General features: G+C 44.0%; 2 protein-coding genes across 2 annotated transcripts in view; both read right to left on the bottom strand.

Moving 5' to 3' along the window:
* LOC115460651 (oocyte zinc finger protein XlCOF6-like) overlaps positions 1 to 13215 on the bottom strand; it is a 493082-nt gene that overhangs the window by 284140 nt on the left and 195727 nt on the right. The gene's annotated exons all lie outside the window — the stretch shown is intronic.
* Positions 10362 to 12230, bottom strand: LOC115462622 (gastrula zinc finger protein XlCGF26.1-like; the record flags this gene model as incomplete). Its single annotated transcript, XM_030192618.1, has 1 exon — positions 10362 to 12230. A coding segment is annotated over one exon (1869 nt), but the record flags the coding sequence as incomplete, so codon positions are not given.

Here is a 13215-nt window from a genome sequence, read left to right as displayed (position 1 = left end):
GTAAAGAAATAAATGGAAAGGAAGCCCTGGAAACGGAGTTAAGAGGACAGATAGCAGCAGAATCAGATACTGGGCCAGCATGATCAGAAAAAGACAGTCGGAGGGTTACGTGATGACGTGGAGCTGAGCGGAGGCCCTGAAAACCGGCTCCGACCTCCGCACTCAAAAACTTGATAAATTCGCCCGCAAAGACCCCGTAGCGAACTCCAAGTAGCAGAGCTAGGATTTTAAGAAGCGAGAGCGGTGAAAAGAAAGATCGCCGTACCTTTCTTGGTGGGGCGGCACGTTGGTTATGCCCGCTAAGACTCCGCGGGGCAAAACAAGTGCTCGAGCAGTGCATAGCAAGATGGCGGCGGCTCTGGAGCCGATGGTGACGGGAATGCTACCGTCTGATCTGGCGAGGGATCTGGCACAGCAGATCTCTGCTGTGTTGGAGGAGAAGCTGTCGAAGCTGCAGGCATCTGTGGATCAGATTCAAGAAACACTGGAGCGCCAGGGCACGCGTATTCAGCACGTGGAAGAGCGCATATCGCAGTGTGAAGATGTGGCGGCGAGCACAACAAGCAGAGTGGAAGCGCTGGAACGGTGATGCGAACAACTAATACAGAAGGCAGAGGATCTAGAAAATCGGAGCAGGCGGAACAACTTGAGGATTGTGGGAGTCCCGGAATCAGTGAAAGCAGCGGATCTTCGACAGTTAGTAGAGCACTGGCTTCCCACACAGTTGGGCCTGGAGGGATCTACTCTGCAGGTAGAGAGGGTTCACAGAGTGGGGGCTGTAAGAGCCAATGAAACAAGGCCGCGACAGGTTTTGGCAAGAATCTTAAACTACAAGGAAAAAGAAGCACTTCTGCAGAAGTATAGAAGTAAGCCAAGGCTGGAATATGAGGGGAATAAAATCTTGCTTTTCCAGGACTACTCCGCTTTGGTGTCGGACCAGCGGAAGCAGATGGGGCGCCACTGCAAAAGACTGTATGACAAGGGAGTACGGTTTGCCTTGCTGTACCCAGCAAAAGTCAGGGTCCTTCATGATAATAAATCCCTGTACTTCACCGAGCCTGCGGAGTTAGAAGCGTTTGTAGAGAGACCGTAATGAGGAGAGGAATACAAGAACTGGATTAAGGATATTTGTTCCAGCTACAAGGTCTGATGGAGTTGGACGGGGAGAGCATGAGTCTGGACAATGAGGGCTGCAATCCTGCTAACTTGTGGTGGGCGAGGATGTTGTGATGAAGGCCGCAGGGACCTACATTCTCACGGGAATCGAGTATCTTAATTGCTGGACAGTACTGCAAGCAGTCTCAAAGTGATATGATAAGTTCTTTTTCTGCTGTTTAATGGTTGTCTTTTTTATGTTACTGAAACTACAATGTTGGGAACCTGGGGGAAGTTTGTATAACTGTTTCAATCCGGAGGGAGGTACTTGGGGGGCTGGTACGGGGAATGGTTGAGAGAGTGCGGGGAAAGGAGTTCGGGAGAGTTGGTGGTGTGAAAGGGGGAGAGTGTGTGAAGGAAATTGTTGTGCACACGGGGGGATGCTTGGTTTGGGGGGGGGGGGGGGGTTGGGGGGGCACTGAGGTTAAGGAAGGGAGACGGGAGGAAGGGGAAGAGTTGGGAGTGGGCGGAGGGTGGGAGAGGGTAGGTAGGATCCTGGATTCATATAATAATAGGAATTATGGGGAACAAGGGAACAGGAGAGGGGAGAGCATGGCTGGAGATGATGGGCAATATTGGCTGGAAGAACGAGAGTACTGGGAGCTGGGCTGGGAGGCTCCAGGGAAATTACAACAGGGTGTGACAGTGATTTTTGGTCGCTTCAGATTGGATGCTGGCTAATTTAAAAATAGTAACATTGAATGTTGATGGCGTACATTCCCCTATCAAACGTAAAAAAATTCTGCAGGCATTAAAGAGGCAGAAAGCTGACGTAGCTCTGCTACAGGAGACACACCTAAGTAAACAAGAACATCTTAAATTAAAGAGGGATTGGGTGGGGGACATTTATTTTGCAGCTTATAATGGAAGGCAGCGTGGTGTTGCCATTTTGATTCGCAAGTCAGTGGCGTTTAGCCTGCATAAAATGTACCAAGATGAAGAGGGAAGATTTTTGATAGTGGCAGGCTCTTTGCAGGGTGCTAAGGTGGGATTCTGCAGTGTGTATGCGCCCAATGTTTATACGCACAAATTTTTCACTACAATGATCGCTAAATTAATACCATTTGATGAATACCAGCTAATTGTGGGGGGAAATTTTAACATAACCAGCGATCCCACCATAGATTGCAAGCCCCCAAAGAAGGTGGGGAAAGACCATGATGAGAGAGGGGTGAATTTGGTAATGGAAAAATTGGGGCTAGTGGACGTTTGGCGCTTTCAACGTCTGGAGGAGCACGACTACACTTTTTTCTCACATCCACATGGGGTTCACTCGCGCCTTGACTACTTGCTGGTGTCCCAGTCGTTAAGCCTGATGACCATTAAAACGGGAATTGGCGAGCCAGATGTGTCTGATCACGCTCCGGTGTGGGCGGATTTGCAGTGGGGGAGCGGCGGTCGGACGGCCAGGTGGAGGATGAATCCGGCAATGTACCAGAGTAGTGAATTTCGAATTTTTTTACGCCAGAGTTGGTTGGATTATGCAGCAGATAATGAGGGATCATCAGAGAGCCCAAGAATATTTTGGGAGGCTGCAAAGGCAGTTTTGCGGGGTAAGATTATCTCTTACACAGTTGCACAGAGGAGACGACGGGAGGCGCAGTTTAGAGACCTCACGGAAAAATTGAGAGAGGCCCTTAGGAATCTAATTGGGTCCGCTTCCGAGAGTAACAGACAATTGTACATGAAGTGCAGGAAAGAAATACAGGAAGTGTTAGATGCTGGAGCGCTATATAATATTAAACTATATAAATTTAAGTTGCACCGCTGGGGCAACAAAACAGGAAAGCTATTGGCAGCATTGGTGAAGCAACATCGGGGGAAGAAGTTTATTGCAAAGATGAGGGATGGAGGGGGAAAGACAGTCAAAGAGCAAGAGGCGATTCAAAGGGAATTTGCAAATTATTACGCATCTCTCTATCAGGAGGCCGAGTTGAAAGGCGTAATAGTGGGGGGTGAAGAGTATAGAATAAATTTATATGCAGACGATATGTTGCTGTTGTTGAGCGAGGCGACGCGCAGTCTTCCAATAACTATGAATATTATTAAGAGATTTGGGGAGTTCGCGGACCTCAGCATCAATTTTAGCAAGTCAGAGGCGTTGCCCATCAGCGAACCGTGTGCCAGCACAGCGTTGGGGGATTTCCCCTTAAAGTGGGCAGTGGGAGGGATTAAGTATCTAGGAATATATTTGGGGGCAGATCAGTCCTGGGTGTATAGGAGGAATGTGAAAGATAGATTGGAAGAGACGAAAAAGTTGTGTCGTAACTGGATTGATCTGCCTTTGAATTTTTTGGGGCGAATTGCTTTGGTCAAAATGGTGGTGTTGCCCAAGCTTTTATATCCGTTGCAAATGCTCCCCTTGTGGGTGCGGAAAAGAGAAGAAAATTTGTATCGCAGCGTGGTTAGCACGTTTATATGGCACGCCAAGCGACCTCGGATAGCATTTGGGAAGCTTACTCGTGAGAGACGACAGGGAGGTCTCAGATTACCAGACCTGCGCATATATAATGTGGCAGCGCTGCTGCGGTGGATTCATGAATTGACATCCGGAGAGGGCTTTTATGCAATGTTGGGTTTTTGGGAGAGCTGGTGTAGGCCAAATGACCCGTTTACTGTCTTAGAATCTTGGGCAGTGCAAGGGGCTAGAAAGATAACCCATACGTGGCGGCCTTGCAGAGGGCCTGGCGGTGGTGGAGAGGACAGGGTGGAGTGGTTACAGGGGTTAGCCCTTTTATGCCGCTAGTGGGGAACCTGGCCTTTCCTGCAGGAGAGGGAGTGCTGAGAGAAGGGATGTAGATTCATACGCCAATTCAGGAAGGAGGGGGAAAATGCGTTTCCCACTTTTGAAACGGTTAAAAATGAGTTGCAGATTCCGGGTTGTCAATTCTTTGCATATCTACAGGTGCGGGATTATGTTTTGAGTGCAGAACGAAGGAGTCGAGTAGTGACACGTTTTACCACATTAGATCAAATATTTTTACAGATGCCGTCCCGCAGTAATGGGCTCGCACGGTGGAGTCAAGTGATCAGGGACAATCTGAAAGGGCAGCATCTTGTCGGGCTGGCGGAACTGTGGAGCCAGGATGTGGTAGAGGAAATTTCAGTGGACCGCTTAGGAGCAGTCTTTGGAAACCTACACACATTAACCCCAAATGCTTCTTTACAAGACATACAGTATAGAATTCTTTACCGAGTCCACATCACTAAAGAGAGGGGTAAGAAAGTAGGGATGTGGGATGATGCAACTTGTAATAAGTGTGGGCAGGGAGTGGGTACATTTATACACTCATTTATGGAATGCCCCTCTTTGCATGGACTATGGTCTGGGGCACTGAGTGCCCTTGAGGACATCTTGCAACGCACATTGGAGTGGAGGTATTCAGTCACATTAATGGGGTGTGGGGATTCACTTAAAGAGCAGGGGTTGGGGGCGGTGCAGAGAACATTTATTTTGTTAGCAATGGTATTAATCAAAAAATGCATTTTGCAAGTTTGGGTTGCTGCAGAACCCCCACCTTTGGACACGAGTGAAATGGCGAATTGGGTGCTACAAGCATACAAAGGTGCTGTGTCTCTGGGCAAGCGGCAGTACTGAGATATTTGGAGAAGGGCGCTCTCCTTGTTCTCAAAACAGGGTCTTGAAACAGGCAATTCAGGATAAGTGCTGGGATTAGAAGGGAGGGGCAGGGGGAAGGGGGTAGGGAGGGTACTCCACCGGGGTAGGGGAATAAAAGGGGGGAAACAAAAAGTTATGAAGTTCAATTATGCAGTGCTATAGGGTATGGTTTACATGTTTGCATTTTAATGCTGGAGGATACTGTCTGTTCTTTGTAAATACTGAAGTATGGTTTATGGTTGACTTCATATTACAATAAAGAATTTTTCAAAAGAAAAAGAAAGTCACCAGACAACAAAGGTAGAAAAAAATCATTTTAGTGTTTGGAATATGTCCACTTTGAGAATTTACATCTGCTATCATATTTTGCAATGTATAGTAATTTGTTTCTAAGAATATTGCTGACAATTCCTGTCAGGGTGGCAAGTGGTGAGCGATCATTTTCACAGTTAAAAATCATAAAAAATTATTTGCGATCAAGTGTTTTACAAGAAAGGCTTGTAAGCCTTGCCATGATTGCTATTGAGAATGATATATGTGCCCAGTTTGATATCAAAGATTTAATTACTAATTTCGTGAACATGAAAGCACGAAAAGCTAAGTGGTTGTAAACCCTCTATTTGTTGAGCAATCCCACAAAGATGCACTCCATCTTTCAGCTCCTATTTCCTTTCCATCTTGTGCCACACGGGCGGGGGGGGGGGGGGCGCCAGGGGCGGGGGCGCCAACTGATAGTCTGCAGGGGGGCACCAGAGACCCTAGGCATGGCCCTGATTTAACCAGAAGACAGACCATTCTTTATTTGACAAATGTTCACCAGTATCTTTTCCCCATGCTTTTTTAGAAGAAATACTACATTGTTTTGACAGAGTTTGAAAACATTCACGAAATGAAGAGGCCGAAGGTGCGGGAATAGAAAACAGATTTTAAAATGGTTGTAATGGAAGGGAATTTGAAACACTATATGCTGTTGACGAAGTGTTGGAGCAACCTGGTCTGAGGGGAACAAAGATGTCTTTCCCGAAAGCTGGGACTCTCCCTGCATCTAGTGCTGAGCTGGGACCTCACCCTCATTTCCTGCCGGCCACGGAAGCACAAACGAATCCAACTTCTGTTGACCAAGAGGAGTAGAGGTGGCTTCAGGGGGATAAAAGCTCACCTGACCCTTATGCTTAGAAGGCATGATAGAGAGAGGAACAAGGTAAGCACAGAGTAGATTCTCATGTGTCCTCTCAGCCATATTGCTCTGCCCCCCACCCCCCCCATGTAATTTTTTGACATTTGCAGCTGCTCCTCTTTTTTTTCACCCTTCTTCTCATTTTCCACTAAGCACTAGGTCTAGAATTGTTCCCCCGGGTGATGACTCCAAATTGATGCACATTGGGTGCTCGTAGGCGTCTATGCAGCTTAGTAAAAGGGCCCCCTAGTTTTTGCAGGTATTTAAGAGACCAGTGTGAAATACCAAAACAATATGAGAGTGCAGGAAGTCTCCTAGAATAGTCATTACTGATTTTTTTCTCTCGGCCATGTCAGCTTTCTAGTTGTTTCTTCCTCCACTCATAGATATTTATATGTACCTTCCTGTGTGGATCATTCGGTGGTTTCTACTACTACTACTTATCATTTCTATAGGTTCTTGAGGTTTACCTTCTACCAGAAGCTTTTATTACACTCAGTGCATGTAAATGGCTTCACTCCTGTGTGAATTCTCTGGTGCATTATCATGTATTTCTTTGTGAAGCTGTTATGGAAAAATTTCCTATTACCAAAGAAGCTCACGGACTCTGGGTTCAAAGATCTTTATTCGAAACCTGTATACAGGGAGACTAAATGAACAAGGAAAACTCAGTCCACAGTCTGACTATACTGATTCAGTATATCCTTTAAATAGCCAATAATACTGTTATCTTTACAATCACCAGGTGTAGCTCTGCTTAACAAATAACAAGAGAAAGAAAAAAAAATAATGAGCAAAATATATAATGATTCCCTTTTTTCCTGCCTTTTTAGATAAGGCCCCTACTTCTCAGTTAATTAAAACACTCCTAACTCCTGAGGTAATTCTGGCCTACTTTTTACTAACAAGCTTAGTTAATTAGAAGCATGACATATATATGACCTTTCTTCTGAGTGATTACTATTCTACAGTAAGGTGTGACACATTCCCACCCACCTTCTTAATGCCATCTCACCTGCTCTTATTCCTTTTATCTGTCACATTCTCAACCTCTCACTTTCCACTGCAACTGTCCCTACTGCCTTTAAACATGCTGTGGTCACACTTCTCCTTAAGAAGCCTTCACTCGACCCTACTTGTCCCTCTAATTACCGACCCATCTCCCTCCTCCCTTTTCTCTCCAAATTAATTGAGAGTGCTGTTCATCACCGCTGCCTTGATTTTCTCTCCTCACATGCTATTCTTGACCCACTACAATCTGGTTTTCGCCCTCTCCACTCAACCGAAACTGCGCTTACTAAAGTCTCCAATGACTAAATCCAGAGGTCTCTATTCCATCCTCATTCTTCTTGATCTTTCCGCTGCTTTTAACACTGTCGATCACAGCATACTTCTCAATACCCTGTTCTCACTTGGATTCCAGGGCTCTGTCCGTTCATGGTTCTCTTCCTACCTCTCCTTCCGCACCTTCAGTGTTCACTCTGGTGGATCCTCTTCTACTTCTATCCCTCTGCCTGTCGGCGTACCTCAGGGTTCTGTTCTTGGTCCCCTCCTCTTTTCTATCTACACTTCTTCCCTTGGTTCATTAATCTCATCCCATGGCTTTTCCTACCATCTCTATGCTGATGATTCCCAAATCTACCTTTCTACCCCTGATATCTCACCTTGCATCCAAACCAAAGTTTCAGCGTGCTTGTCTGACATTGCTGTCTGGATGTCTCAATGCCACCTGAAATTAAACATGACCAAAACCGAGCTTGTCATTTTCCCCCCCAAACCCACCTCCCCACTCCCCCCGTTTTCTATTTCTGTTGATGGCTCTCTCATTCTCCCTGTCTCCTCAGCTCGAAACCTTGGGGTCATCTTTGACTCTCTCCTTTCTGCTCATATCCAGCAGATCGCCAAGACCTGTTGTTTCTTTCTTTACAGCATCCGTAAAATCCGCCCCTTTCTTTCCAAGCACTCTACCAAAACCCTCATCCACACCCTTGTCACCTCTCATTTAGACTACTGCAATCTGCTTCTTGCTGACTCCCACTTAGTCACCTCTCCCCTCTCCAAGCGGTTCAAAACTCTGCTGCCCGTCTCGTCTTCCGCCAGGGTCATTTTACTCATACTACCCCTCTCCTCAAGACCCTTCACTGGCTCCCTATCCGTTTTCGCATCCTGTTCAAACTTCTTCTACTAACCTTATAAATGTACTCTCTCTGCTGCTCCCCAGTATCTCTCCACACTCGTCCTTCCCTACACCTCTTCCTGTGCACTCCGCTCCATGGATAAATTCTTCTTATCTGTTCCCTTCTCCACTACTGCCAACTCCAGACTTCGCGCCTTCTGTCTTGCTGCACCCTACGCCTGGAATAAACTTCCTGAGCCCCTACGTCTTGCCCCATCCTTGGCCACTTTTAAATCTAGACTGAAAGCCCACCTCTTTAACATTGCTTTTGACTGGTAACCACTTGTAACCACTAGCCTCCACCTACCCTCCTTTCCTCCTTCCTGTACACATTAATTGATTTGATTTGCTTACTTTATTTTTTGTCTATTAGATTGTAAGCTCTTTGAGCAGGGACTGTCTTTCTTTTATGTTTGTGCAGCGCTGCGTACGCTTTATAGCGCTATAGACCTGCTAAGTAGTAGTAGTAGTAGTTCTATCTTTCTACAGCATGTAATTCTATAACAAATGTAAAGGAAAAGCAATATATATACATATAGAATGATCTTGATTTCCATTACAGAAGCTTTTGCCACAGTCAGTGCCCAGAAATAGTTTTCCTCCTGAATGCATTCTCTGGTGTATGGCAAGTTTTTCACTGTCATTGAAGCTCATACCACACTCACTACATATAAATGACTTCACTCTCATGTGAAAGCTATGGTGCCTTCTCAGGTTTCCCTTCTCAGTGAAGCTTTTACCACACTCAGAACATTTAAATGGCTTCATTCCTGTGTGGATTCTCTGGTGCTTTATCATGTATTTCTTCAACCTGAAGCACTTGCCACACTCAGTACATAGAAATGGTTTTACTCCTCAATGGCTATTGTGGTGCATAGTGAGTGTTTCATTGTTAAAATAGCTCTTACCACACTCACTACATGTAAATGGCTTCACTCTTGTGTGAACTCTGTTCTGCCTTGCGAGATGTCCCTTATCAGTGAAGGTTTTACCACACTCAGAACATCTAAATGGCTTCACTCCTGCATGGATTCTCTGGTGTTCTTTTAGGTTTACCTTCTGCCTGAAGCTTTTATTACACTCACTGCAGATGAATGGTTTCATTCCTCTGTGAATGCTCTGGTGTATTGTGAGGCTTATTTTATGAGTGACGCTTTTATTACACTCAGTGCAGATGAATGGTTTCACTCCTGTGTGGATTCTCTGGTGTATTGTGAGGCTTGTTTTATGAGTGAAGCTTTTATTACACTCAGTGCAGATGAATGGTTTCACTCCTGTGTGGATTCTCTGGTGTATTGTGAGGCTTGTTTTCTGACTGAAGCTTTTATTACACTCACTGCTGATGAATGGTTTCATTCCTGTGTGGATTCTCTGGTGTATTGTGAGGTATTGCTTCTGACTGAAGCTTTTATTACACTCAGTGCAGATGAATGGTTTCATTCCTGTGTGGATTCTCTGGTGTCTGGTGAGGTATTGCTTCCGACTGAAGCTTTTATTACACTCACTGCAGAAATATGGTTTCACTCCTGTGTGGATTCTCTGGTGTATTGTGAGGTTTGTTTTTTTGACTGAAGCTTTTATTACACTCACTGCAGATGAATGGTTTCACTCCTGTGTGGATGGATTCTCTGGTGTATTGTGAGGTGTCCCTTCCGACTGAAGCTTTTATTACACTCAGTGCAAATACATGGTTTGATGCCTTTGTGGATTCTCCAGTGTCTTCTGAGTGCTTCTTTCACAGTAAAGCTTCTTTCACACTCAGAACATGCAAAAGACTTTACTCCAGTGTGAATTCTCTGGTGTATTGTGAGGTATTGCTTCTGACTGAAGCTTTTATTACACTCACTGCAGAAATATGGTTTCACTCCTGTGTGGATTCTCTGGTGTATTGTGAGGTGTCCCTTCCGACTGAAGCTTTTATTACACTCAGTGCAAATACATGGTTTGATGCCTTTGTGGATTCTCCAGTGTCTTCTGAGTGCTTCTTTCACAGTAAAGCTTCTTTCACACTCAGAACATGCAAAAGACTTTACTCCAGTGTGGATTCTCTGGTGTATTGTGAGGTTTACCTTCTGATTGAAACTTTTATTACACTCAGTACAGTTAAGTGGTTTCATTCCTTTGTGGATTCTCTGGTGTCTGGTGAGGTATTGCTTCTGACTGAAGCTTTTATTACACTCACTGCAGATGAATGGTTTCATTCCTATGTGGATTCTCTGGTGTTCTTTGAGGTTTGTTTTATGACTAAAGCTTTTATTACACTCACTGCAGATGAATGGTTTCACTCCTGTGTGGATTCTCTGGTGTATTGTGAGGCTTGTTTTCTGAGTGAAGCTTTTATTACACTCAGTGCAGATGAATGGTTTCACTCCTGTGTGGATTCTCTGGTGTTCTGTGAGGTATCGCTTCTGACTGAAGCTTTTATTACACTCACTGCAGATGAATGGTTTCATTCCTGTGTGGATTCTCTGGTGTTCTTTGAGGTTTGTTTTATGACTAAAGCTTTTATTACACTCACTGCAGATGAATGGTTTCACTCCTGTGTGGATTCTCTGGTGTTCTTTGAGGTTTGTTTTATGACTAAAGCTTTTATTACACTCACTGCAGATGAATGGTTTCACTCCTGTGTGGATTCTCTGGTGTATTGTGAGGTGTCCCTTCCGACTGAAGCTTTTATTACACTCAGTGCAAATACATGGTTTGATGCCTTTGTGGATTCTCCAGTGTCTTCTGAGTGCTTCTTTCACAGTAAAGCTTCTTTCACACTCAGAACATGCAAAAGACTTTACTCCAGTGTGGATTCTCTGGTGTATTGTGAGGTTTACCTTCTGATTGAAACTTTTATTACACTCAGTACAGTTAAGTGGTTTCATTCCTTTGTGGATTCTCTGGTGTCTGGTGAGGTATTGCTTCTGACTGAAGCTTTTATTACACTCACTGCAGATGAATGGTTTCATTCCTGTGTGGATTCTCTGGTGTTCTTTGAGGTTTGTTTTATGACTAAAGCTTTTATTACACTCACTGCAGATGAATGGTTTCACTCCTGTGTGGATTCTCTGGTGTATTGTGAGGCTTGTTTTCTGAGTGAAGCTTTTATTACACTCAGTGCAGATGAATGGTTTCACTCCTGTGTGGATTCTCTGGTGTTCTGTGAGGTATCGCTTCTGACTGAAGCTTTTATTACACTCACTGCAGATGAATGGTTTCATTCCTGTGTGGATTCTCTGGTGTTCTTTGAGGTTTGTTTTATGACTAAAGCTTTTATTACACTCACTGCAGATGAATGGTTTCACTCCTGTGTGGATTCTCTGGTGTTCTGTGAGGTATCGCTTCTGACTGAAGCTTTTATTACACTCACTGCAGATGAATGGTTTCATTCCTGTGTGGATTCTCTGGTGTTTTGTGAGATTTGACTTCTGACTGAAGCTTTTATTACACTCACTGTAGATGAATGGATTCATTCCTGTGTGAATTCTCTGGTGTTTTGTGAGATTTGACTTCTGACTGAAGCTTTTATTACATTCAGTGCAGATGAATGGTTTCATTCCTGTGTGGATTCTCTGGTGTTTTGTGAGGTCTCCCTTCTGCCTGAAGCTTTTATTACACTCACTGCAGATGAATGGTTTCATTCCTGTGTGGATTCTCTGGTGTTTTGTGAGATTTGCCTTCTGACTGAAGCTTTTATTACACTCAGTACAGATGAATGGTTTCACTCCTGTGTGGATTCTCTGGTGTATTGTGAGGTTTCTCTTCTGACTGAAGCTTTTATTACACTCACTGCAGATCAATGGTTTCACTCCTGTGTGGATTCTCTGGTGTATTGTGAGGTTTCTCTTCTGACTGAAGCTTTTATTACACTCACTGCAGATCAATGGTTTCACTCCTGTGTGGATTCTCTGGTGTTGTGTGAGGCTTATTTTATGAGTGAAGCTTTTATTACACTCAGTGCAGATAAACAGTTTCACTCCTGTGTGGATTCTCTGGTGGTTGGTGAGGTATTCCTTCTGACTGAAGCTTTTATTACACTCACTGCAGATGAATGGTTTCATTCCTGTGTGAATTCTCTGGTGTCTGGTGAGGTTTCCCTTCTGCCTGAAGCTTTTATTACACTCAGTACAGTTAAGTGGTTTCATTCCTTTGTGGTTTCTCTTCTGCATAGGGAGGTTTCTTTTCCAGCAAGCACTTGTACCACTGTCAGCAGAAGTACACAAGCTTTCATTTTTCTGAATTTTCTGGTACTTTGAGAGGTCTGTCTTTCTGTAAACAACTTTTTCAGATTTAGTCATTGATTCTTCACCAATCTGAGCTGTTTTATGATCTGTTAATTCTTCTCTATGGCTGAATTTTTTCTTACATTCAGCACTTGAAACTAGTATCTCTTCTGTGTGGAATTTTGTATTTCTTATGACATTTTCTTCCTTACTGAAGCTTTTGTCATGACTAGAACATGCAGATAATCTCTCATCAGTGTCATTTTTCTGGTAATTTGTAATACTTCCTTTATTGATAAAGGTTTTCTCATCTACTGTAGTTGTACACACTCTAGTTTCTTTATTATTGTTCTCATGTTTCTCTTTCTTCCTACTGAAATCTTTCCCACACTCAGAACCTATACAGTGTGTCTCTCTTATGCATGTTTTCTGCTGTTGCTGTATTTCTCTCTTTTGACTGAAGGTTTTCCCACAGTCCGTACCTGTATATGGTCTCTCTTCAGTATCGGATCTCTGATGTGATTTCAGAGTTAATTGATCATTAAGGAATATCTCACATCCATCACACAAACATTTCTGAACTCTCATCTGGTTTGTCTGTTCGTCCACTGTTTGTGTGATATTACTGGTACAATGTTCACACGGAGCTGAGCTTCCTGTTGAAGGTTTTAGTTTATTTTGATTTTTTCCCTTTTCTCCCCGGTCAGAACAGGACGAAGTCTCTTCTTTCTCTCTTTCTGAGAACATCTTTTCCTCTTCAGGCTTCTCACTGAGCTTCCATTTATGTGTCTCTGCATTACTGTTCTTAGGGTCATCTTTTTCTAAATAAATAAAAACAGAGCATTGTATAGTACTGTAGGAGAACAGCAGTTTAACG

Source organism: Microcaecilia unicolor, chromosome 1 (genome assembly GCF_901765095.1).
Source record: "Microcaecilia unicolor chromosome 1, aMicUni1.1, whole genome shotgun sequence".
In the NCBI taxonomy this organism is placed as follows: Eukaryota; Metazoa; Chordata; class Amphibia; order Gymnophiona; family Siphonopidae; genus Microcaecilia; species Microcaecilia unicolor.
This window is presented reverse-complemented; position numbering and strand designations above follow the sequence as displayed.